Raw genomic sequence first — 25,268 nt, 5'->3', positions numbered from 1 at the left:
GCAAGGCCTGCAGGTAAAGTACATATAAAAAGGGCTTATTCAAAGGCTGTGAAAACCATTTTTATCCTAAGCTATTATCCGCATACAAACACACTTAGTTAGACAACGTTAGTTAGAACCAATCTATCTTACTTTTACTTTTTTAAGTCTACATAGGAACCATGGACAGATATATTTATACCTCACACTAGTTTTGGGTTTTGGTGAAATCAGTTATTCAATAAATGTGAATATGAAAACAACAAATCTTAAAATCAAAGGAGTTTTTATTCAGTTAATGTTGTCTCACTGTCTTGCAAAATCCTCAAAATGTACAGAAAGAAAGAAAGAAATCCATGTTGTTGCACATCCGGTCCAGCAGGGGTCAGTACACGTCATCCCACCCCTCTGGTGTAACCCCTTTAAACCTGTCCGCTCCTCAAAAATCGTGTTTGTGTTGTGAGATGGTTCACTCAGCAGTCAGACGGGTGACCACAGACCACACGTCACATGATGCTCATTGTCGCCAATGTTCGGGTATAACGGTAAATTTTTACGCGGAGGAAACGTGTGAAGAAAGTGTTTTTTATTTCTTGCATCGATCGTTGAATTTAAGAGATTTCGAGGTTTGAGGCGGAGGCGTGAAAAAAATCCTGAGCAGAGTGAGACGTCGTGTGCTTGTCTCGTGCTCTGTGCACGCGCTTTGGCGTGTTTCCGCTCGGCAAAGACTGGACTCTGCAAAAGGAGGGAGAAGATACTGTGCTGAAGACAGGACAACAACTGTGGGTAAACAACAACACAAACACAGCTGTCACTGCCCTTTTAACGCTGGTTTTCTACAGATACACGTGCGCGCGCGCGTGTGTATCATGTTGTACTGTTATCAGTGTAGGTGAAGAGGCAGGTGTTTGTCTGTGATCGCGTATTCATGCGTGACCTTTCACCTGCAGTGATTAGTCAAGACGATTTTTCAAAAATGATTTAATATTTTCTTGGTAGCTTTTGTTCTCAGTAGCTTGGTAAATAATAGGCGACCAGTTTGTGTTTGTTGTTAGTTTGTGTCACTGTTCTTTTCTTGATATTTGCTGTTCACACACACATTTTTGAGTTGCACATAAAAACTATGGAGTGGAAACATTGAAGCATTGAAACAGAGATGTTCACAAGTAATTTTCTGCAAGTCCAAGCTAAGTCTCGAGTCTTTGAAGTTGATTTTAAAAGTCCAATATTCAGCTCAAACAATCTAAAGCTCTATTAAAGGTTGCTAACATGTCTGAGCAGGTAGCTTGGTTTGTTAAAGTGATTTAAAGTCCTGAGATAGTGAGTTACATTTTTTATAAAATTCTTGAGAATTTTAAAAACTCTGACCAAGATGAGAAACTTAAACTTAAAAGATGACTCATGTCTCTCAAATTTCACAATGAATTGAATTTCGCTATTTTTAAAGCCATGAGACCAAAAGCAGAACTTAAAACACCAACACAGTTTTGTTATACAGCTCAGTAAGAATAACTTGTGCTGTAAGAATAGGACTTGTATGTCTGCAACCATGAATAAGGTTGTTCAGTCCACAAGGTGGCAAGTTTGGTTCCACAACTGTGGGGTTGTGTCTCAGGTTCATGGTGTCGGATTGGGTTCCATAACGGCAGGGTTGTGTTCAGGGTGCATGGATTCGGTTCCATGATGGCGGAGTTGTGTTCAGTCTGCAAGGTTGGAGTTTGGAGTTTGCTTCTGTAACACTACACAAGGGTTGAGGGTGTGTTGTTTTTGTTTGTTTGTTTGTTTGTTTGTTTTTTTAATTTTAGCGGCATAGCCAGTCTGGACAGGAACAACCCCGCAGTTGTGGAACTGAACCCACTGGACCCACGGTTGTAGATCTGCCAACTGCCAGACCTGCCACAACAGCGGGTTCATCCCAGAGACATTTTTTACCATATTTTGGACGCTTTACTATACGATTAATTTTTTTGTCACATTTGGACGACATACTAACCTATGACTTTTTCGTCACATTTTGGACCACAAACTAACCTATGACTTTTTTGTCACATTTTGGACCACATACTAACCTATGACTTTTTTGTCACATTTTGGACCACATACTAACCTATGACTTTTTTGTCACATTTTGGACCACATACTAACCTATGACTTTTTTGTCACATTTTGGACCACATACTAACCTATGACTTTTTTGTCACATTTTGGACCACATACTAACCTATGACTTATTCGTCACATTTTGGACCACATACTAACCTATGACTTTTTCGTCACATTTTGGACCACAAACTAACCTATGACTTTTTTGTCACATTTTTGACGACATACTAACCTATGACTATTTTGTCAATTTTTGGACGACATACTAACCTATGACTTTTTTGTCACATTTTGGACCACATACTTACCTATGACTTTTTAATCACATTTTGGACCACAAACTAACCTATGACTTTTTTGTCAATTTTAGACCACATACTAACCTATGACTTTTTTGTCACATTTTGGACGACATACTAACCTATGACTATTTTGTCACATTTTGGACCACAAACTAACCTATGACTTTTTTGTCAATTTTTGACGACATACTAACCTATGACTTTTTTGTCACATTTTGGACCACATACTAACCTATGACTTTTTCGTCACATTTTGGACCACAAACTAACCTATGACTTTTTCGTCACATTTTGGACCACAAACTAACCTATGACTTTTTTGTCACATTTTGGACCACATACTAACCTATGACTTTTTTGTCACATTTTGGACCACATACTAACCTATGACTTTTTTGTCACATTTTGGACCACATACTAACCTATGACTTTTTTGTCACATTTTGGACCACATACTAACCTATGACTTTTTTGTCACATTTTGGACCACATACTAACCTATGACTTATTCGTCACATTTTGGACCACATACTAACCTATGACTTTTTCGTCACATTTTGGACCACAAACTAACCTATGACTTTTTTGTCACATTTTTGACGACATACTAACCTATGACTATTTTGTCAATTTTTGGACGACATACTAACCTATGACTTTTTTGTCACATTTTGGACCACATACTTACCTATGACTTTTTAATCACATTTTGGACCACAAACTAACCTATGACTTTTTTGTCAATTTTAGACCACATACTAACCTATGACTTTTTTGTCACATTTTGGACGACATACTAACCTATGACTATTTTGTCACATTTTGGACCACAAACTAACCTATGACTTTTTTGTCAATTTTTGACGACATACTAACCTATGACTTTTTTGTCACATTTTGGACCACATACTAACCTATGACTTTTTTGTCACATTTTGGACCACATACTAACCTATGACTTTTTTGTCACATTTTGGACCACATACTAACCTATGACTTTTTTGTCACATTTTGGACCACATACTAACCTATGACTTTTTTGTCACATTTTGGACCACATACTAACCTATGACTTTTTTGTCACATTTTGGACCACATACTAACCTATGACTTATTCGTCACATTTTGGACCACATACTAACCTATGACTTTTTCGTCACATTTTGGACCACAAACTAACCTATGACTTTTTTGTCACATTTTGGACCACATACTAACCTATGACTTTTTTGTCACATTTTGGACCACATACTTACCTATGACTTTTTAATCACATTTTGGACCACAAACTAACCTATGACTTTTTTGTCACATTTTGGACGACATACTAACCTATGACTTTTTTGTCACATTTTGGACGACATACTAACCTATGACTATTTTGTCACATTTTGGACGACATACTAACCTATGACTATTTTGTCACATTTTGGACCACAAACTAACCTATGACTTTTTTGTCAATTTTTGACGACATACTAACCTATGACTTTTTTGTCACATTTTGGACCACATACTAACCTATGACTTTTTTGTCACATTTTGGAACACATACTAACCTATGACTTTTTTGTCACATTTTGGACCACAAACTAACCTATGACTTTTTTGTCACATTTTGGACCACATACTAACCTATGACTTTTTTGTCACATTTTGGACCACATACTTACCTATGACTTTTTAATCACATTTTGGACCACAAACTAACCTATGACTTTTTTGTCACATTTTGGACGACATACTAACCTATGACTTTTTTGTCACATTTTGGACGACATACTAACCTATGACTTTTTTGTCACATTTTGGACGACATACTAACCTATGACTTTTTTGTCACATTTTGGACGACATACTAACCTATGACTTTTTTGTCACATTTTGGACGACATACTAACCTATGACTTTTTTGTCACATTTTGGACGACATACTAACCTATGACTATTTTGTCAATTTTTGGACGACATACTAACCTATGACTTTTTTGTCACATTTTGGACCACATACTAACCTATGACTTTTTTGTCAATTTTTGACGACATACTAACCTATGACTTTTTTGTCACATTTTGGACCACATACTAACCTATGACTTTTTTGTCAATTTTTGGACGACATACTAACCTATGACTGTTTTTGTCACATTTTGGACCACATACTAACCTATGACCTTTTCGTCACATTTTGGATGACTTATTAACCTATGACTTTTTTGTCACATTTTGGACCACATACTAACCTATGACCTTTTTGTCACATTTTGGACCACATACTAACCTATGACTTTTTTGTCACATTTTGGACGACATACTAACCTATGACTATTTTGTCACATTTTGGACCACATACTAACCTATGACTTTTTGCTCACATTTTGGACGACATACTAACCTATGACTATTTTGTCAATTTTTGGACGACATACTAACCTATGACTTTTTTGTCACATTTTGGACCACATACTAACCTATAACGTTTTTTGTCACATTTTGGACCACATACTAACCTATGACCTTTTTGTCACATTTTGGACGACATACTAACCTTTGACTATTTTGTCACATTTTTGACGACATACTAACCTATGACTATTATGTCAATTTTTGGACGACATACTAACCTATGACTTTTTTGTCACATTTTGGATGACATATTAACCTATGACTTTTTTGTCACATTTTGGATGACATATTAACCTATGACTTTTTTGTCACATTTTGGACGACATACTAACCTATGACTTTTTTGTCACATTTTGGACCACATACTAACCTATGACTTTTTTGTCACATTTTGGACCACATACTAACCTATGACTTTTTTGTCAAATTTTGGACCACATACTAACCTATGACCTTTTTGTCACATTTTGGACGACATACTAACCTATGACTATTTTGTCACATTTTTGACGACATACTAACCTATGACTATTTTGTCAATTTTTGGACGACATACTAACCTATGACTTTTTTGTCACATTTTGGACCACATACTAACCTATGACCTTTTCGTCATATTTTGGATGACATACTAACCTATGACTTATTCGTCACATTTTGGACCACATACTAACCTATGAATTTTTTGTCACATTTTGGACCACATACTTACCTATGACTTTTTTGTCACATTTTGGACCACATACTAACCTATGACTTTTTTGTCACATTTTGGACCACATACTAACCTATGACTTTTTTGTCACATTTTGGACCACATACTAACCTATGACTTTTTTGTCACATTTTGGACCACATACTAACCTATGACTTTTTTGTCAATTTTTGGACGACATACTAACCTATGATTTTTTTGTCAATTTTTGGACGACATACTAACCTATGACTTTTTTGTCACATTTTTGACGACATACTAACCTATGACTATTTTGTCAATTTTTGGACGACATACTAACCTATGACTTTTTTGTCACATTTTGGACCACATACTTACCTATGACTTTTTAATCACATTTTGGACCACAAACTAACCTATGACTTTTTTGTCAATTTTAGACCACATACTAACCTATGACTTTTTTGTCACATTTTGGACGACATACTAACCTATGACTATTTTGTCACATTTTGGACCACAAACTAACCTATGACTTTTTTGTCAATTTTTGACGACATACTAACCTATGACTTTTTTGTCACATTTTGGACCACATACTAACCTATGACTTTTTTGTCACATTTTGGACCACATACTAGCCTATGAATTTTTTGTCACATTTTGGACCACATACTTACCTATGACTTTTTTGTCACATTTTGGACCACATACTAACCTATGACTTTTTTGTCACATTTTGGACCACATACTAACCTATGACTTTTTTGTCACATTTTGGACCACATACTAACCTATGACTTTTTTGTCACATTTTGGACCACATACTAACCTATGACTTTTTTGTCAATTTTTGGACGACATACTAACCTATGATTTTTTTGTCAATTTTTGGACGACATACTAACCTATGACTTTTTTGTCACATTTTTGACGACATACTAACCTATGACTATTTTGTCAATTTTTGGACGACATACTAACCTATGACTTTTTTGTCACATTTTGGACCACATACTTACCTATGACTTTTTAATCACATTTTGGACCACAAACTAACCTATGACTTTTTTGTCAATTTTAGACCACATACTAACCTATGACTTTTTTGTCACATTTTGGACGACATACTAACCTATGACTATTTTGTCACATTTTGGACCACAAACTAACCTATGACTTTTTTGTCAATTTTTGACGACATATTAACCTATGACTTTTTTGTCACATTTTGGACCACATACTAACCTATGACTTTTTTGTCACATTTTGGACCACATACTAACCTATGACTTTTTTGTCACATTTTGGACCACATACTAACCTATGACTTTTTTGTCACATTTTGGACCACATACTAACCTATGACTTTTTTGTCACATTTTGGACCACATACTAACCTATGACTATTTTGTCACATTTTGGACCACATACTAACCTATGACTTTTTGCTCACATTTTGGACGACATACTAACCTATGACTTTTTTGTCAATTTTTGGACGACATACTAACCTATGACTGTTTTTGTCACATTTTGGACCACATACTAACCTATGACCTTTTTGTCACATTTTGGATGACTTATTAACCTATGACTTTTTTGTCACATTTTGGACCACATACTAACCTATGACTTTTTTGTCACATTTTGGACGACATACTAACCTATGACTATTTTGTCACATTTTGGACCACATACTAACCTATGACTTTTTGCTCACATTTTGGACCACATACTAACCTATGACTATTTTGTCAATTTTTGGACGACATACTAACCTATGACTTTTTTGTCACATTTTGGACCACATACTAACCTATGACGTTTTTTGTCACATTTTGGACCACATACTAACCTATGACTTTTTGCTCACATTTTGGACGACATACTAACCTATGACTATTTTGTCAATTTTTGGACGACATACTAACCTATGACTTTTTTGTCACATTTTGGACCACATACTAACCTATGACGTTTTTTGTCACATTTTGGACCACATACTAACCTATGACCTTTTTGTCACATTTTGGACCACATATTAACCTATGACTTTTTTGTCACATTTTGGACGACATACTAACCTATGACTATTTTGTCACATTTTGGACCACAAACTAACCTATGACTTTTTTGTCAATTTTTGACGACATATTAACCTATGACTTTTTTGTCACATTTTGGACCACATACTAACCTATGACTTTTTTGTCACATTTTGGACCACATACTAACCTATGACTTTTTTGTCACATTTTGGACCACATACTAACCTATGACTTTTTTGTCACATTTTGGACCACATACTAACCTATGACTTTTTTGTCACATTTTGGACCACATACTAACCTATGACTATTTTGTCACATTTTGGACCACATACTAACCTATGACTTTTTGCTCACATTTTGGACGACATACTAACCTATGACTTTTTTGTCAATTTTTGGACGACATACTAACCTATGACTGTTTTTGTCACATTTTGGACCACATACTAACCTATGACCTTTTTGTCACATTTTGGATGACTTATTAACCTATGACTTTTTTGTCACATTTTGGACCACATACTAACCTATGACTTTTTTGTCACATTTTGGACGACATACTAACCTATGACTATTTTGTCACATTTTGGACCACATACTAACCTATGACTTTTTGCTCACATTTTGGACCACATACTAACCTATGACTATTTTGTCAATTTTTGGACGACATACTAACCTATGACTTTTTTGTCACATTTTGGACCACATACTAACCTATGACGTTTTTTGTCACATTTTGGACCACATACTAACCTATGACTTTTTGCTCACATTTTGGACGACATACTAACCTATGACTATTTTGTCAATTTTTGGACGACATACTAACCTATGACTTTTTTGTCACATTTTGGACCACATACTAACCTATGACGTTTTTTGTCACATTTTGGACCACATACTAACCTATGACCTTTTTGTCACATTTTGGACCACATATTAACCTATGACTTTTTTGTCACATTTTGGACGACATACTAACCTATGACTTTTTTGTCACATTTTGGACCACATACTAACCTATGACTTTTTTGTCACATTTTGGACCACATACTAACCTATGACTTTTTTGTCACATTTTGGACCACATACTAACCTATGACTTTTTTGTCACATTTTGGACGACATACTAACCTATGACTATTTTGTCACATTTTTGACGACATACTAACCTATGACTATTTTGTCAATTTTTGGACGACATACTAACCTATGACTTTTTTGTCACATTTTGGACCACATACTAACCTATGACCTTTTTGTCATATTTTGGATGACATACTAACCTATGACTTATTCGTCACATTTTGGACCACATACTAACCTATGAATTTTTTGTCACATTTGGACCACATACTAACCTATGACTTTTTTGTCACATTTTGGACCACATACTAACCTATGACTTTTTTGTCAATTTTTGGACGACATACTAACCTATGACTTTTTTGTCACATTTTGGACCACATACTTACCTATGACTTTTTAATCACATTTTGGACCACAAACTAACCTATGACTTTTTTGTCAATTTTAGACCACATACTAACCTATGACTTTTTTGTCACATTTTGGACGACATACTAACCTATGACTATTTTGTCACATTTTGGACCACAAACTAACCTATGACTTTTTTGTCAATTTTTGACAACATACTAACCTATGACTTTTTTGTCACATTTTGGACCACATACTAACCTATGACTTTTTTGTCACATTTTGGACCACATACTAACCTATGACTTATTCGTCACATTTTGGACCACATACTAACCTATGACTTTTTCGTCACATTTTGGACCACAAACTAACCTATGACTTTTTTGTCACATTTTGGACCACATACTAACCTATGACTTTTTTGTCACATTTTGGACCACATACTTACCTATGACTTTTTAATCACATTTTGGACCACAAACTAACCTATGACTTTTTTGTCACATTTTGGACGACATACTAACCTATGACTATTTTGTCACATTTTGGACCACAAACTAACCTATGACTTTTTTGTCAGTTTTTGACGACATACTGACCTATGACTTTTTTGTCACATTTTGGACCACATACTAACCTATGACTTTTTTGTCACATTTTGGACCACATACTAACCTATGACTTTTTTGTCACATTTTGGACCACATACTAACCTATGACTTTTTTGTCACATTTTGGACCACATACTAACCTATGACTTATTCGTCACATTTTGGACCACATACTAACCTATGACTTTTTCGTCACATTTTGGACCACAAACTAACCTATGACTTTTTTGTCACATTTTGGACCACATACTAACCTATGACTTTTTTGTCACATTTTGGACCACATACTTACCTATGACTTTTTAATCACATTTTGGACCACAAACTAACCTATGACTTTTTTGTCACATTTTGGACGACATACTAACCTATGACTTTTTTGTCACATTTTTGACGACATACTAACCTATGACTATTTTGTCAATTTTTGGACGACATACTAACCTATGACTTTTTTGTCACATTTTGGACCACATACTAACCTATGACTTTTTTGTCAATTTTTGACGACATACTAACCTATGACTTTTTTGTTACATTTTGGACCACATACTAACCTATGACTTTTTTGTCACATTTTGGACCACATACTAACCTATGACTATTTTGTCACATTTTGGACCACATACTAACCTATGACCTTTTCGTCACATTTTGGACGACATATTAACCTATGACTTTTTTGTCACATTTTGGACGACATATTAACCTATGACTTTTTTGTCACATTTTGGACCACATACTAACCTATGACTTTTTTGTCACATTTTGGACCACATACTAACCTATGACTTTTTCGTCACATTTTGGACCACATACTAACCTATGACTTTTTTGTCACATTTTGGACGACATACTAACCTATGACTTTTTTGTCACATTTTGGACCACATACTAACCTATGACTTTTTTGTCACATTTTGGACCACATACTAACCTGTGACTTTTTTGTCACATTTTGGACCACATACTAACCTATGACCTTTTTGTCACATTTTGGACCACATACTAACCTAAGACTTTCATAAGATTTCAAAGAACTACACCTCAGATGGGACTTGAACCCACGATCATTACCTTAGGGTGCCAATGCCTTATCCATTTGGCCACTAGGATATTTAGGTCAGTTGTTGAACTGAACATGCAAACTTGCAACATTTTGGTCAGTTATAGAACTGAACATGCAACCTTGCAGACTAATTAACTTTTCTTACGTTATGTGATCACTGCGCCATTAATTTTTCTTCTAGTCAACTTTCAATCTTTCCTGAGAATTTTGCATTTTAAAATAGCTCTATCTGGGAATCGAACCTACGATCTCAGAACTTAGCAGGAGTGTTTTTACCAACTGAGCTACCTGCAGACCTACACTTTCTGGTTTTCTTAGAGGTTTTGACTGTTTACATTGAATCTTGAATCTGAGATTTGAACTCACAAACCCAGAGCTATAAGTCCAACACTTACCGCACAAGCTACTCATACAAGTCATCTGATGGCGTGAGCTAAACTATAAACTAAAATATATAGATGAAAATGTAATAGCTCAGTATGTCCTCCAAAATTTGACCAAAAAGTCATAGGTTAGTATGTCGTCCAAATTTTGAAAAAAATTTCATAGGTTAGTACATCATCCAAAATCGCATCAAAAAGTCATAGGTTAGTATGTCGTCCAAAGTCACATCAAAATGTCACAGGTTAGTATGTCATCCACAATCGCATTAAAAAGTCATAGGTCAGTATGTCGTCCAAAATTTGACCAAAAAGTCATAGGTTAGTATGTCGTCCAAATTTTGAAAAAAATTTCATAGGTTAGTACGTCATCCAAAATCGCATCAAAAAGTCATAGTTTAGTATGTCGTCCAAAGTCACATCAAAATGTCACAGGTTAGTATGTCATCCACAATCGCATTAAAAAGTCATAGGTCAGTATGTCGTCCAAAATTTGACAAAAAAGTCATAGGTTAGTATGTCGTCCCAAATCGCATCAAAAAGTCATAGGTCAGTATGTCGTCCAAAATTTGACCAAAAAGTCATAGGTTAGTATGTCGTCCAAATTTTGAAAAAAATTTCATAGGTTAGTACGTCATCCAAAATCGCATCAAAATGTTATAGGTTAGCATGTCGTCCAAAATCGCGTAAAAAAGTCATAGGTTAGTATGTCGTCTAAAATTTGACAAAAAAGTCATAGGTTAGTATGTCGTCTAAAATTTGACAAAAAAGTCATAGGTTAGTATGTCGTCCAAAATCGCATCAAAAAGTCATAGGTTAGTATGTCGTCCAAAATGTGACATAAAAGTCATAGGTTAGTATGTCGTCCAAAACTTGACAAAAATGTCATAGGTTAGCATGGCGTCCAAAACTTGACAAAAATGTCATAGGTTAGCATGTCGTCCAAAACTTGACAAAAATGTCATAGGTTAGCATGTCGTCCAAAATCGCGTAAAAAAGTCATAGGTTAGTATGTCGTCCAAATTTTGAAAAAAATTTCATAGGTTAGTACGTCATCCAAAATCGCATCAAAATGTCATAGGTTAGCATGTCGTCCAAAATCGCGTAAAAAAGTCATAGGTTAGTATGACGTCTAAAATTTGACAAAAAAGTCATAGGTTAGTATGTCGTCCAAAAACGCATCAAAAAGTCATAGGTTAGTATGTCGTACAAAATTTGACAAAAAAGTCATAGGTTAGTATGTCGTCCAAAACTTGACAAAAAGTCATAGGTTAGTATGTCGTCCAAAATTTGACAAAAAAGTCATAGGTTAGTATGTCGTCCAAAATTTGACAAAAAAGTCATTGGTTAGTATGTCGTCCAAAATCGCATCAAAAAGTCATAGGTTAGTATGTCGTCCAAAATCGCATCAAAAAGTCATACGTTAGTATGTCGTCTAAAATCGCATCAAAAAGTCATAGGTTAGTATGTCGTCCAAATTTTGAAAAAAATTTCATAGGTTAGTACGTCATCCAAAATCGCATCAAAATGTCATAGGTTAGCATGTCGTCCAAAATCGCGTAAAAAAGTCATAGGTTAGTATGTCGTCTAAAATTTGACAAAAAAGTCATAGGTTAGTATGTCATCCAAAATCGCATCAAAATGTCAAAGGTTAGCATGTCGTCCAAAATCGCGTAAAAAAGTCATAGGTTAGTATGTCGTCTAAAATTTGACAAAAAAGTCATAGGTTAGTATGTCGTCTAAAATTTGACAAAAAAGTCATAGGTTAGTATGTCGTCCAAAATCGCATCAAAAAGTCATAGGTTAGTATGTCGTCCAAAATGTGACATAAAAGTCATAGGTTAGTATGTCGTCCAAAACTTGACAAAAATGTCATAGGTTAGCATGTCGTCCAAAATCGCATCAAAAAGTCATACGTTAGTATGTCGTCTAAAATTTGACAAAAAAGTCATAGGTTTGCATGTCGTCCAAAATCGCGTAAAAAAGTCATAGGTTAGTATGACGTCTAAAATTTGACAAAAAAGTCATAGGTTAGTATGTCGTCCAAAATCGCATCAAAAAGTCATAGGTTAGTATGTCGTACAAAATTTGACAAAAAAGTCATAGGTTAGTATGTCGTCCAAAACTTGACAAAAAGTCATAGGTTAGTATGTCGTCCAAAATTTGACAAAAAAGTCATTGGTTAGTATGTCGTCCAAAATCGCATCAAAAAGTCATAGGTTAGTATGTCGTCCAAAATCGCATCAAAAAGTCATACGTTAGTATGTCGTCTAAAATCGCATCAAAAAGTCATAGGTTAGTATGTCGTCCAAATTTTGAAAAAAATTTCATAGGTTAGTACGTCATCCAAAATCGCATCAAAATGTCATAGGTTAGCATGTCGTCCAAAATCGCGTAAAAAAGTCATAGGTTAGTATGTCGTCTAAAATTTGACAAAAAAGTCATAGGTTAGTATGTCATCCAAAATCGCATCAAAATGTCATAGGTTAGCATGTCGTCCAAAATCGCGTAAAAAAGTCATAGGTTAGTATGTCGTCTAAAATTTGACAAAAAAGTCATAGGTTAGTATGTCGTCTAAAATTTGACAAAAAAGTCATAGGTTAGTATGTCGTCCAAAACTTGACAAAAATGTCATAGGTTAGCATGTCGTCCAAAATCGCATCAAAAAGTCATACGTTAGTATGTCGTCTAAAATCGCATCAAAAAGTCATAGGTTAGTATGTCGTCCAAATTTTGAAAAAGATTTCATAGGTTAGTACGTCATCCAAAATCGCATCAAAATGTCATAGGTTAGCATGTCGTCCAAAATCGCGTAAAAAAGTCATAGGTTAGTATGACGTCTAAAATTTGACAAAAAAGTCATAGGTTAGTATGTCGTCCAAAATCGCATCAAAAAGTCATAGGTTAGTATGTCGTACAAAATTTGACAAAAAAGTCATAGGTTAGTATGTCGTCCAAAACTTGACAAAAAGTCATAGGTTAGTATGTCGTCCAAAATCTCATCAAAAAGTCATAGGTTAGTATTTCGTTCAAAATATGACAAAAAAGTCATAGTATAGTAAGTCTTCCAAAACCTGGTAAAAATGTAGACCATAACAGATTCTGCTTTGTTAAGATCGGCATCATCAGCCTGAGAAAAAGTCAGTCCATGTCGACTGTTTACTGATGTGCTTACCTGTGTCTCTGTCTCTCAGAGGCAGGAATGCGCCTTCCCTCGCTGCCACGCTCAACATGAGAGAGTGGTGGATCCATGTGGGTTTGATCTGCATCCCACTGGTGGCCGTCTACCTGCACATCCCACCCCCACAGCTCTCCCCCACCCTGCAGAAGTGGCACAGCACTGGCCAAGTGTTCAACTTCAGAGGCAACAAGATCTTCTACAGAGGCAAGAGAATTCCCCTCCACCAACATTGACTTTGTCAATGACAAACACTGTCATTATTCTATTCTTATGATGTTGTTTATGTTTTAACCAGACTCCGATGGGGCATTAGGAAGCTCCGATGTCGTCATCCTGCTGCACGGCTTCCCCACCTCCAGTTATGACTGGAACAAGGTGCGTTCTGCACGTGCTCAGTAGCTCTATGAACACATTAAAAGAGCTCACACGTCACTACAGATTTTGTTTTTTTTCACAGATCTGGGAGCCACTCACTCAGCGCTTCCATCGCGTCATTGCACTGGATTTCCTGGGCTTTGGCTTCAGTGACAAACCAGTGAGTAAAGACTCTTTGTTTAGAACTAAATTATGTAACATTGGCTTACAGTTTGTGCTCATAACTCACATGTCATCCTGTGCATGGTCTCCTCAAGCGTCCACACAGATACTCCATCTTTGAGCAGGCCAGTGTGGTGGAGGCTCTTGTGGCTCACTTAGGTCTGAGCAGCCAGAGGGTCAACCTGGTGTCTCACGACTATGGAGACACTGTGGCCCTGGAGCTGCTCTACAGGTTAGTGTGTATGTGAAAATGGCCCATAACAGAGTACTTTTGTGTAAAGTGTAAAGTGTGTTCTTCATCTTCTTCTTCTTCAACTAGGAGTGACCAAAATCGCACAGGTCACCTGACCTTCAACAGCCTATGTCTTTCTAATGGAGGTAACACTGTGGTCTGTTTTTATTCATTTATTTGTTGACTTTCTGTAAGGAATCAGTCATTATGTCTTGAGAAGAACACTTGAGGGGGAGATGGAGCCAATCCCTCACCTGTAATATTCCACAAAATATTAGCTTAATATTTCTTTTCTAAACCAGTAGAAACTGAAGAAGTACAACATGAGGAAAATATTGAGCTCTTGAAGTAACTGATACCAAAAAGTACTAAAAAAAAAAAAACCTTAACAGATTTTCAGAAATGTAACAACCCATTAAATATGGGTTAGGATCTGGATGCCAGACCATAACCAGTGGACCAGAGGAAGAACATGGTTTTGTGGAGGTTCTTTGTACAAAACAAGTAGTTAAAAGACTTTACTTTGTGTTTATTAAATCATCTGTGATCTCCCAGGATTATTCCCTGAAACGCACTATCCTCGGCTGCTGCAGACAGTGAGTGACCTTTGTTTTCTCCATGGAATTTTGCGAGTTTGTATGTCAATAATCTCCCTCTCGTCCTGAAAAAAAAAAAGCTCCTGAAGGACTTCACTGTTCTGGCTCCATTTCTGACGCGTCTTACCAACTTTATGGTTTTCCAAAAAGGGTAAAGAGAAACAGCGGCAGTGTAAATACAGCACAGCACACATTTGAACCAGTACACAGTTTACAGGTAGTTGTCATGTGTTGCCTGGCAGGATTGGAGAAGTGTTTGGTCCGTACACGCAGCCGTCAGATGCTGACTTCTGGGACATGTGGACCAGTTTGCGCTACAATGACGGCAACCTAGTTCTGGACAGGTGTGTGCGTCTCTGTCCTCTGTCATTTAGAAGGATTTATTGGCAGAAATTGACAACACGACTCTTTTTTTCTCTCTCAGTATTCTGCAGTACATCAACCAGAGATTTAAACACAGAGAGCGATGGGTGGGCGCGCTCACTTCCACCTTCATCCCATGTAAGTTTCTGCAAATTTGCAGTTCTGCTAACGTTTATCTGGAAAGTACAATGTAGCTTATCTTTAATTAAGGATAACTAAATATATCAAAGATTCCAAAGTAGAGACCCCAGCAACCTCAGCCAGAGAGAAGCAGACGCTAAGCTGCTTATCTCACCAGAAACCTAGTCTTAGTGGTCCATCTGTGATGGTGAGCCCAGGAGAGCCAGAAACAGTGTGTGTGACCTAATTTTGTAATTTACAACTTATTGTAAAATTGTATCCCTTCACAACTTTCCACAAACAGCACAGCTACGGTATACTTATACGTATTCACGGATTGACTGTCTCCCATCTTGTCTCGCAGTGCATATGATCTATGGACCTCTGGACCCCGTCAACCCTCATCCACAGTTCATCCGTCTTTACCAGTGAGTTCTCCCTCTTTTCGCTCATGTTTTGTTGTCTGCTGTGAAAAAGATTTTATTTCAAGATTGACTTAACTCCAATTTACCTGTTAATCCTTTGCACCTTAAAACATGCAGATAACGGTATGTTTTTTAATGAAACGACAATGCTCTCAAACCTCATGGAGCAAAGAATCCAGACAAGTATTCACATGTAATAAGTGGAAAGTGTAAGAATTGAACTCACATTGGGAGTCTTGGTTCCTGCAGGCAGCTGGTGCAGAGGTCGACCGTGACCGTCCTGGACGAACACATCAGTCACTACCCTCAGCTGGAAGATCCCACCGGCTTCCTCAACGCCTATTTAAACTTTATTCACTCTTTTTGAGTAGAAATGCAAAAAAAAAAAAAAACCCTGTTCCAGAATGACTTTGAACACGATACTCCTAATGATTGTACTCGGAAGAATTTACCAGCATCTATGTCTTTTTTCTGTCATGGAAGACACGATGTGAGCTAAAGAAAAACCAACGATGCAACTGATTAATTTACTAATTAGATTTGCCACATTTTGGGTTGCATGACCCATTTCAATTCCCTCCTTAGAACACCAGCTGTTATCTGAACGAGTGCTATGATTTTCTACATTTCTCTTGTCAATGAAATGTCTTCCTTTCTTCAAAATAAAACCTAGTTTTGTAAAAAAACAAAACAAACTAGTGATTTATTTTGACAGTCAAGACTTTATTGTAGATTTGACAGAACCAGGAAGAGCAGACGGACAAATAAAGGAAAAACAGAAGAAACCTTCAACTTCCCGTGCAACGAATAATAAAACATTTGTGTTGTTTTACAGGTCAAATGATGTCAGTGTAATAATTACAATAGCAATATATATTTAACTTTAGAGCTACGGCGAAGAAAAAAAAAAAAAGACGTTTCAGACACTTAGCTCTGGAGACATTAAGGGTCTTATAAGGGTCAAACGTAAAGGACTTTAGCCCACGCACGCCAGGATGATGTCAACCACCGTCTCGTCTCCACTGCGAACCGTCACCTGCATGGTGACGCTGTCGGCCAACGCCAGGCGGGCGCGGACAAGCACGTCATGGCCGCCACGGAACACACCTAAGAGAAGGAGGCAGAGTGGCAGGTTATACAGTTGCTGGCTAATTCAATCGCACAGGTTTCCATTGACATGTAAAAGAAAACTTTATCTGTGCTTTCACCACCACTGCTGTTAGTTCACCCAGATGACCAGCAGGTGGCACCAAAGTCGCTACAGAATCACTGTATCGCTGATATATTCGCCATTTACTCTGTGTCTGATCGTTTAAAGTTATTTCGGAAAGTCAATTTTCTCTACATCTCTTATCAATTTGCCAACAAACACCATAAAACGCAAAAAACCTTACTGCGATATTTCAAAACTCTTAATTTCATGTTTCCATGCAAGTGTTTTTTGCTCTTGTGTTTAATTTTCCAAACGAAACATTTCTTTCTTAAACCACTAAAAACAACAAAAATAACCTTGCCATTTCCAAAAACAGTTTATAAAAATGTATTCATTTCGAGTGACAACATTTAAGGGCTGCAACTAAGGATTGTTCTCATAATCGATTAATCCGTCAATTATTTTCTAGATTAATTGTTTGGTCCATATATCGTCAGAAAATTTTGATCATCGTTTCCCAAACCTCAAAATGATAAGTTGTCAAATGTCAAATTTAAATTATGTCTGCTTATCAAAATAGCTGATGATGAATAATTTAGTAACCGAATTTATAATCGATTCATCGTTGCAGCTCTACATTTCTGAAGAAGCAATTGGTATTTAAAAAATACAAATTGCCTTGTTCAAAGATTCGTTTAATGAAAGGGACAGCTCTAGAAAAAGACACATTTTTATTTAGATAAGACATGATGTGTGTCTTATAAATGTCTTTTCTGAAATGTGAAAGATCTCCCAAATATATAGATGAATGAATGAATATTAACCCCTGTAACAAACATTCAGCACCCACCTGACAGCAACAGGACGTGTGAGTTCTTGTTTTCCGGAACTTTGTCGGAGCGCTCGCATGGCTGCATTCCCAGGAAGCTGATGATGTTACCCACCGCCTCTGCACAAAGAAACACACATTAGTCACATGATAACAATGGGTCACAGTTGATGCATTAGTCAAAAAATAACATCGCTTGACATTCTGTGAAAATCTCTGGAAGCAGTTATTTGTAAAAAGAAATATTGATATATACACAAAAAGAACTTAAAGCAAAAAAAACCTCACAGCTTAAAACAGATTCAATCTGTACATGATATTGATCTGCCTTCTCAATGAGCAGAAAAAGGCAAATATTTAAAACGCAAGAATGCCCTGAGCAAGATTAGCAACTAATAATGAAAACAGGGAAAACGATGTCCACCTAATAATCTCAGTGCAGCTCTGACTTCAGCCTAAAATGTGTGACTTCATCGTACCGTCTAATGTCCGCACGGACGCCAGGGCAAACGTCTCTTCCTTCTCAAATTCGTCTCCCACTTCTTCCCACGCTGCTCCGAAGTTTGGCTTCAACACCTTCTGGATGTGGTCGGCGACCGCCACCTCCAGATCCTCCAGCTGAAGTGGAGAGAGATTTGGACACGAATAGTGGAACACGAGATAATGATGAGATCATTTACGCAGATTAAAAGACACTCATTCTTGTTGTTAGTTTGTAGATGTGTGTGTATGTTCACGTACCACATATTCGTCGTCATAACCGTCATCGTCAGGCTCGCCTGTGTTTGGATCGCAATCTCTGACGAGGTACTTCATAGTGCAGCTGAACGTGCAAGACACTGTGGACACAATAACGTTTTATTTGATTAGTTCTTTCTCATTTTGTCGTTTAGAGAGATTTTCTTCAATCTCTATCTTCCTACCAGCAGCGGGGTCGTCATCAGGCAGGCGGACCAGAGTGTAAGTGGACGCGGGCTGACTGTAGGGGAGGCTGTGGACGGGAATGTAGTTTATCACCTCGTAGGCTTCCGACGGCTCCATCTGCACAACGACCTGAGCACAGACACCCACACGTTACATTTACGTACAACGCTGCTTTAATAACACCTGTGCTATATCTGAAGTAGTATGACCCACAATTATCAATAAAAAGGCAGTATCATGTTGTTGTTGTTGTTGTTGCTATTATGCTTGAGACCAAAAGTTGAAATTACAAATATTAGCAATTGTGCTGACAGAATCTGAACAGTTTAATGACAAAAATCCATCGTTTATTTAGTTTGCAGAAGAAAGTGAAAGAAAAAGAAGAGGCTGTAAAAACGTGCAACTTCACAAATGGAGGAAGGGAAGAGAGACGCAGCAGATCTGACCCCTGGCCAACTAGTACTCACAGTTTAACATATGTTGTTAATGTGGCCCTCCGGTGTTGCCCACCCATGATCTAAGCAAATATCTAGACAGAAGAAAAAAAACTGTGGCTGTGAGAGAAAGAGGCCAAACTGCCGGTACCTTCTGCAAGAGCTGGTCGTTCAGCGTGTTTGTGCAGTCGAACTGGAACACTATGTGCCTGGCGAAGGTGTGTTTGACGCAGCACACCACGTACTCCGTCTCGGCCTCCGTCAGCCGCACCAGCTCCGACGACTTGAAGAGTGGACCCAGCCCGTGTAACTCTGGGATGTTTGCCAGTTGCTCTGTCAGAGCGGCGACAAGAATCAGAGATGATATTTATGAACACACACAGAGTACGGAGACGTTCTATTGTGCAGGTAATGTTCACAGTCGTACCCTGATAAATGTCCTGGCGTGATGGTGCCAACTTCTCTGGAAGCTTGCTGGTTGAGATGGGGGCCATTTCTGAGAGGAAACAAACGACTTCAGCGGTCTATCGATAACCCGCTGGATACAAAAAATGTGCACATCAGTTCTGTGGTCGTACCTGTTCTCTGCTCTGTGATGGGAGCAGTGGCCAGAGGAACGGTCTTAATGTCGAAAGGTTCCACTGAGGGTTCCAGAGTGTACTGGTGGAGGGCCTTCTCCAGGCCAGGGACGGAAACAGACAAACCTAAGAAGAACAAACAGAAAGATGCTTGATACATTGACATGGGGCAATTCAAGCTCACTAAGCAATCACACAGAACACAGCAATAGATAAATACAATTTAAAACATGATAGAATGAAGGGGAAACTTTTAAATTTGTGACTCAAAGTAAAAATGTTTTTGGCTGAATCTCAAACTTTCAAAGGGATCTTTGAGGAAAATAGATGTGTGTGTCTTACCATTAAAGATGTAGGCGGCATTAAGAGCCTTCTGCTTCTGCTGGAGCACATTCATATAGAAAGTGGCTCTGTCGCGCACCTCGTCATCACTGTCCATCATGCACCTGAAACAGACGGATATTAAAAAGGTGGCATTACAACACAGATTTTGCTATTTTTCTCCATTTGAAGCTACTGAAAACATATTCTTACAAAATGTGTTCATATTCATTTAAGTCCTAGAAAGTCATGTGTGTCAAGGTTTCTTATTTGCAAAGCATAAATATTCAAGTTACATGTCCGTTCCCAAGAAAAGAACAGGAAATAAAGTCTCACAAGGCAACCGCCCCAAAAAAGACAATTAAAAACCAAGAGAGAATAAATACCTCTGCATAAGAACCAGGACACTCGGCAGCAGATCATCATTCTGAGCTCCAAATTTAGCCAAAGCACTGACTGCAGCTGAAGGCAGAGAAAAAAAACAAGATTGTTTCAGCTAGTAACTGTAACCATCTCATATATGACTTATGTTAAAGGGGCATTGACACAAGACGAGCTATTCAGACACTTACCTGCCCGAACAGCCTCGCTCTCCAGCACCACTCGGTTGAAGATGAAGCGGATGTATTTGGAGGGCTGCGGCGTGCGTGGTCCCTCTTTGCCCAGCAGGTGCAGGATCTTGGTGGCCAACACTGTGTGCTCGCAGTCCTCGATGAACTCACACAGGTGAGCCAAGCCAGTCTCCTTGCTCTCTGGGTTCTCCTCAATGATGCTGATTATACAATCCACAATAGCTCGCTTGTACTCAAAACCGCCCTGTGGGAGAAAAGAGGGAGAGTTACTGGTATGTTTTTTTGTTTTATACTGTAAGTTTTCCACTTTTCAAGTAAGTAAGTAAGGAAGCTCCTCAAATAAAAGATAAAAGAGTCAATGGTTTGTTGATGATCGACTTACATCGTCTCTGAGCATGTTGGACAGGAAGTTCATCATGACACTGTGCTTCCTGGGATATTTCTGACACAGTGCGCTGATGGCCTGCACCACCACCACCTGCCAAATAGTTTACAGACAACTGTCAGAAAACCAGTCAAGACGCTTCAAAGAATAGATGCAGTATCACACTATCAAATATCTATATTTCTTCTTACACTCAAAACATACAATAAAAAAAGAGTAAAAGAATGAAAAACAGGTGCAAATGAACAGAAATTAATCTATTATGACCAAAAAAAATGGAATCCAAACTGAAAAATGAAAAAAATGATCCTGATACATTCTCACATTTCTCTATTAATACCACGTGCCTCAAGATAGCTGTGCTAATGTGGAGGATACGCGTCAGAAAACATCAAGAAATGTTGCATTTAAATACCAGTTTTAAGGAATTAATTATACATGTTTTCATTAACTAAAAAAAACAGATGATAAGAACAGGTCTGACCTTGAACTCGTCAGAGATCTCAGAAACAAACGATGAGATCTGCTTCATCAGTCGGTCCACACTGCTCTCACTGCCAGTCTTCAGCAGAGTGGTAATGGCCAGTGTGGCAATGCTACGGTTTGAATCCGTGATCAGGTTCTCCAGGTCCAGATTACAAGCCGTGACAGCTGAGGGATGTTTCATCGCCACCTTTCGGACGCAAATTACATGTCAAAGCAGGTTGAAGAAAAAAAGGTTTTGTATTTGACAGATAGTGTTTTGTGCTCATACATTATAAACAAGACTATAGGAGGAACTAAGAGTGAATCTGTACCTTGTTAAGCGTCCGGACTGCAGCATATCTCAAGGCAGCTTTAGGAGAGCCACAGAAGAGCTGCAGTACTGCAGGAGGACACACACGCACACATTTGCTATTACAATTGTTTTACACTGCACCTTATTGATGTCAAAATTAATCAGAAAGTAAAATACAAACCTGACACAGCAGGAGCCAGCTCTCTGGCAGTACAATTGGGCATATGGACAATGGCAGAAGCAGCCTCATACACCACCATCTCATTCTTGTTCCTCAGGCAGCCCTCAATGAAGTCAAATAAGGGGCTGTCGTGACTGTAAACATGACAAATGGTTAACAACCATTGTTTGCATTGTCTATTTTCTCTCAGTCAGAGACAGCAGAGGCAACTTTCACAGAGTCACCACATGTTTTGTTTCCATCAAAAGGTCCACTCACCCTCCCTCTGTCTCATCCAGCAGTTTACTCGCGATCCGGATGAGCATGCAGTAGGCAAAAGGAGACTTCAGTCCAGATTTGGTGAATTTGTTGAGCATCTTGGTGACAGCGAGGCGGTCGTTCTTCCTGAGGTGATACAACAGGCCCAGAGCATGGTACTGGAGGACAGAATACACACAAACATTTAAGTCAAAATGCATTCTAATGAACACAAGAATACATAGAGTATGATATAACAATTCACCATACGAGTTACCAAGTTTTATGTGATATTTTTTACCCACCTGAACCATGATATTGTCACTGGAAGCAGCTTCCTGCGCTTCATTCACCCAGCGCTTCACAATGTCGTAGCTTATCTTCATCATGTGCTGTACAAATACACATACTTTATGTTAATCAAGTGGAATAAAACCTGGAAACCAGGCTCATTTTCCTAAATCATTTTAAAACAAATCTGATGCAGTTTTACCAGAGAGGACACCAGGGCAGAACTGGACACACTGGGCACCTTATCAACAATAGCCTGCTTCATGTATCTCTCAATAGACTGTAGCATGTTGGTCTGTGGGGAGTACATAGGAATAAATGCAAGTTACGGACTGAGCAAAACAACAGAGAAATTGAAAGGAAGTATGAATCAGTGCTCACATCTGTAATCCTGCAAAGAGCTCTGATAGCAGGCCCTCGGTACACATCCTCCTTCCCTGTCATGTCCTTGGTCAGGCTGTAAAATACCATATGGTAAGAAGACATTCAGTCTTTAAGAGCACCAGTGTGCAGTGTGGTAGAAATGTGACAGATATATCACTAAATGAGCTGCTTCCACATGCTTTAAGGGCTTAAGCCTGAAATGTGTAGGCTGCACTAGTTTTAAATATTTTTAAATAATCAAACATGCAATATTTACTTTCCAACTCTCACAAATATTAAAGAAAAATAACTTTTTGTCCATTCCATCTGTGCACAGATAATACATGATCATGTTGTGGCACAGACCTGCTGGTGACAATGATGACATCTTCTGAGATGTTGGCCATCTCTTTGATGGTAAGGTAGCACATCCTCCTCAGGGTTTGCTACAAGGAAAACAAAGAGTAAAAACATGATTTATTTATATTTCCACTCAGCTGAAAAGGAACACAAATACAAAAATAAATAAAAATAACCTTACATCATTGGACTGAAAGAGTCTGGTCATGGCAAAGAAGGCTTCGGTAGCCTCGGTGGTCCCTAAATGTTCACCCTAATCAAATATAAGAAGTTATTATTAGCTGATGTCAAACAAATATACTTTACATTTATGTCATGTCAATCAAATTTGTTTTGTTTACCTGGTTGAGGAGGTAGATGATCTTGGTCAGGATGTGAAGACATCTTCTTGGGTTGATGGGAGTTTCATTGAAAATACGTGCCTGTGAAACACACATAATCCCAATATTTAATGTCATTGGTTAATAATAGTACATTCTCTCTACTGTTGTCTTGATTGCATGTTAGTGCAGACTTTACCTCTTGCAGAACAGCACTCTTCTCCAGATTTTGGAAAGGGTTAGACCCACTTCCTAAATGTCAAAAAAAAAAGAGCAACGTCACACAGCTGTAAAAACAACATTTTGTCATTTAACTTAAGCCAAATTAAAAGTATAATATCTTGTAAGGCAACGTCAGTCATCAAAACATCAAAAATGACACCGACCCAGTGCTAGCACGGCTCGCTAAGAGTAAACGTGAATGGGCAAACGTTCGAATTCCGCTCGATGGTTAAATTGTAACTGCACATTGACGCACAACTCACTTTAATATATATCTACATTTGCGTCGTTAACATTCATGGTCATTTATCTTTACAGCTATCATTAACTTTAGCTAGCAAGCTAACAGGCTAGCACCGCGCTAGCATCGATAAACACCGTGTCAGTCCACGAACTGCCACTGACTATTTAAAATGCAAAAAAATAACTGTTATACTCTTACCGGACTCCTCGTCCTTCTTGTCAAATTTTTTAATCATTGTCACGGAGCTAAAGTGAAGGCTGAGGGCTTACAGACGCTCTTCGCCTCGGTGAAAATACGAGCTACTTCCACGTAGCCGAAGTGAAAAGTGTCTTCCGGTTTCGAACGTCCACGTCGACGGAACACACGTAAGAGCAATTCTGTACTGGACCGATTGGGGGCGCTGCTGCGACGTTGTAACACAATACATTTACAGTACATGGGAAACATGAAAAATACACGTGACAAAACTGTGATAAAAAACTTTGAACTGTAGAGGGCAGCATTACACCTCTGAGTCTACAGCCTGTACTCCCAAATTATCATTAAAAGAAGGTGTATTTACATTCTTGTGAGTGCCTGCTGCTGCAAAGCATACT

At 37.8% G+C, this 25,268-nt stretch overlaps 2 protein-coding genes across 3 annotated transcripts; one reads left to right on the top strand and one right to left on the bottom strand.

The window, feature by feature from the left end:
* Positions 1-459: 459 nt before the first annotated feature.
* Positions 460-17,274, top strand: mest (mesoderm specific transcript). Of its 2 annotated transcripts, none has more exons than XM_058625396.1 (12): positions 460-761; positions 14,221-14,411; positions 14,503-14,582; positions 14,665-14,742; positions 14,840-14,976; positions 15,064-15,122; positions 15,532-15,572; positions 15,653-15,723; positions 15,815-15,916; positions 15,997-16,073; positions 16,420-16,483; positions 16,730-17,274. In XM_058625396.1, exons 2-12 carry the CDS (start codon positions 14,258-14,260, stop codon positions 16,845-16,847), a joined length of 981 nt encoding a protein of 326 aa, XP_058481379.1. In that variant the 5' UTR covers positions 460-761; positions 14,221-14,257; the 3' UTR covers positions 16,848-17,274. The 2 variants fall into 2 exon arrangements, with proteins under 2 accessions (XP_058481379.1, XP_058481380.1); XM_058625397.1 differs by having other exon boundaries at positions 460-765.
* Positions 17,183-25,016, bottom strand: copg2 (COPI coat complex subunit gamma 2). The gene is made up of 24 exons (XM_058625394.1): positions 24,871-25,016; positions 24,406-24,458; positions 24,228-24,308; positions 24,068-24,139; positions 23,893-23,972; positions 23,545-23,620; positions 23,366-23,458; positions 23,178-23,264; positions 22,894-23,051; positions 22,636-22,769; positions 22,474-22,541; positions 22,161-22,349; positions 21,674-21,769; positions 21,292-21,535; positions 21,106-21,181; positions 20,741-20,844; positions 20,399-20,524; positions 20,248-20,316; positions 19,972-20,153; positions 19,386-19,515; positions 19,204-19,301; positions 18,942-19,080; positions 18,484-18,582; positions 17,183-17,587 (listed from the first exon to the last, which is right to left on the bottom strand). The coding sequence occupies exons 1-24, from the start codon at positions 24,905-24,907 to the stop codon at positions 17,457-17,459; spliced, it is 2,622 nt and encodes an 873-aa protein (XP_058481377.1). The 5' UTR covers positions 24,908-25,016; the 3' UTR covers positions 17,183-17,456.
* Between the last annotated feature and the right edge of the window lie 252 nt (positions 25,017-25,268).

Source organism: Solea solea, chromosome 3 (assembly GCF_958295425.1).
Source record: "Solea solea chromosome 3, fSolSol10.1, whole genome shotgun sequence".
In the NCBI taxonomy this organism is placed as follows: Eukaryota; Metazoa; Chordata; class Actinopteri; order Pleuronectiformes; family Soleidae; genus Solea; species Solea solea.
The sequence above is the reverse complement of the archived record's forward strand: the minus strand, read 5'-3'. Positions and strand labels throughout refer to the sequence as shown.

Coding starts and splice junctions, on each gene's coding strand:
- mest (XM_058625396.1), top strand. CDS start 14,258: ATGAGAGAGTGGTGGATCCATGTGGGTTTGATCTGCATCCCACTGGTG. Junction 14,743..14,839: donor TTGGCTTCAGTGACAAACCA/GTGAGTAAAGAC, acceptor GGTCTCCTCAAG/CGTCCACACAGATACTCCAT. Junction 15,917..15,996: donor GGCAACCTAGTTCTGGACAG/GTGTGTGCGTCT, acceptor TTTCTCTCTCAG/TATTCTGCAGTACATCAACC.
- copg2 (XM_058625394.1), bottom strand. CDS start 24,907: ATGATTAAAAAATTTGACAAGAAGGACGAGGAGTCCG. Junction 23,973..24,067: donor GACTCTTTCAGTCCAATGAT/GTAAGGTTATTT, acceptor TTTTCCTTGTAG/CAAACCCTGAGGAGGATGTG. Junction 19,081..19,203: donor GTTATGACGACGAATATGTG/GTACGTGAACAT, acceptor TCTCCACTTCAG/CTGGAGGATCTGGAGGTGGC.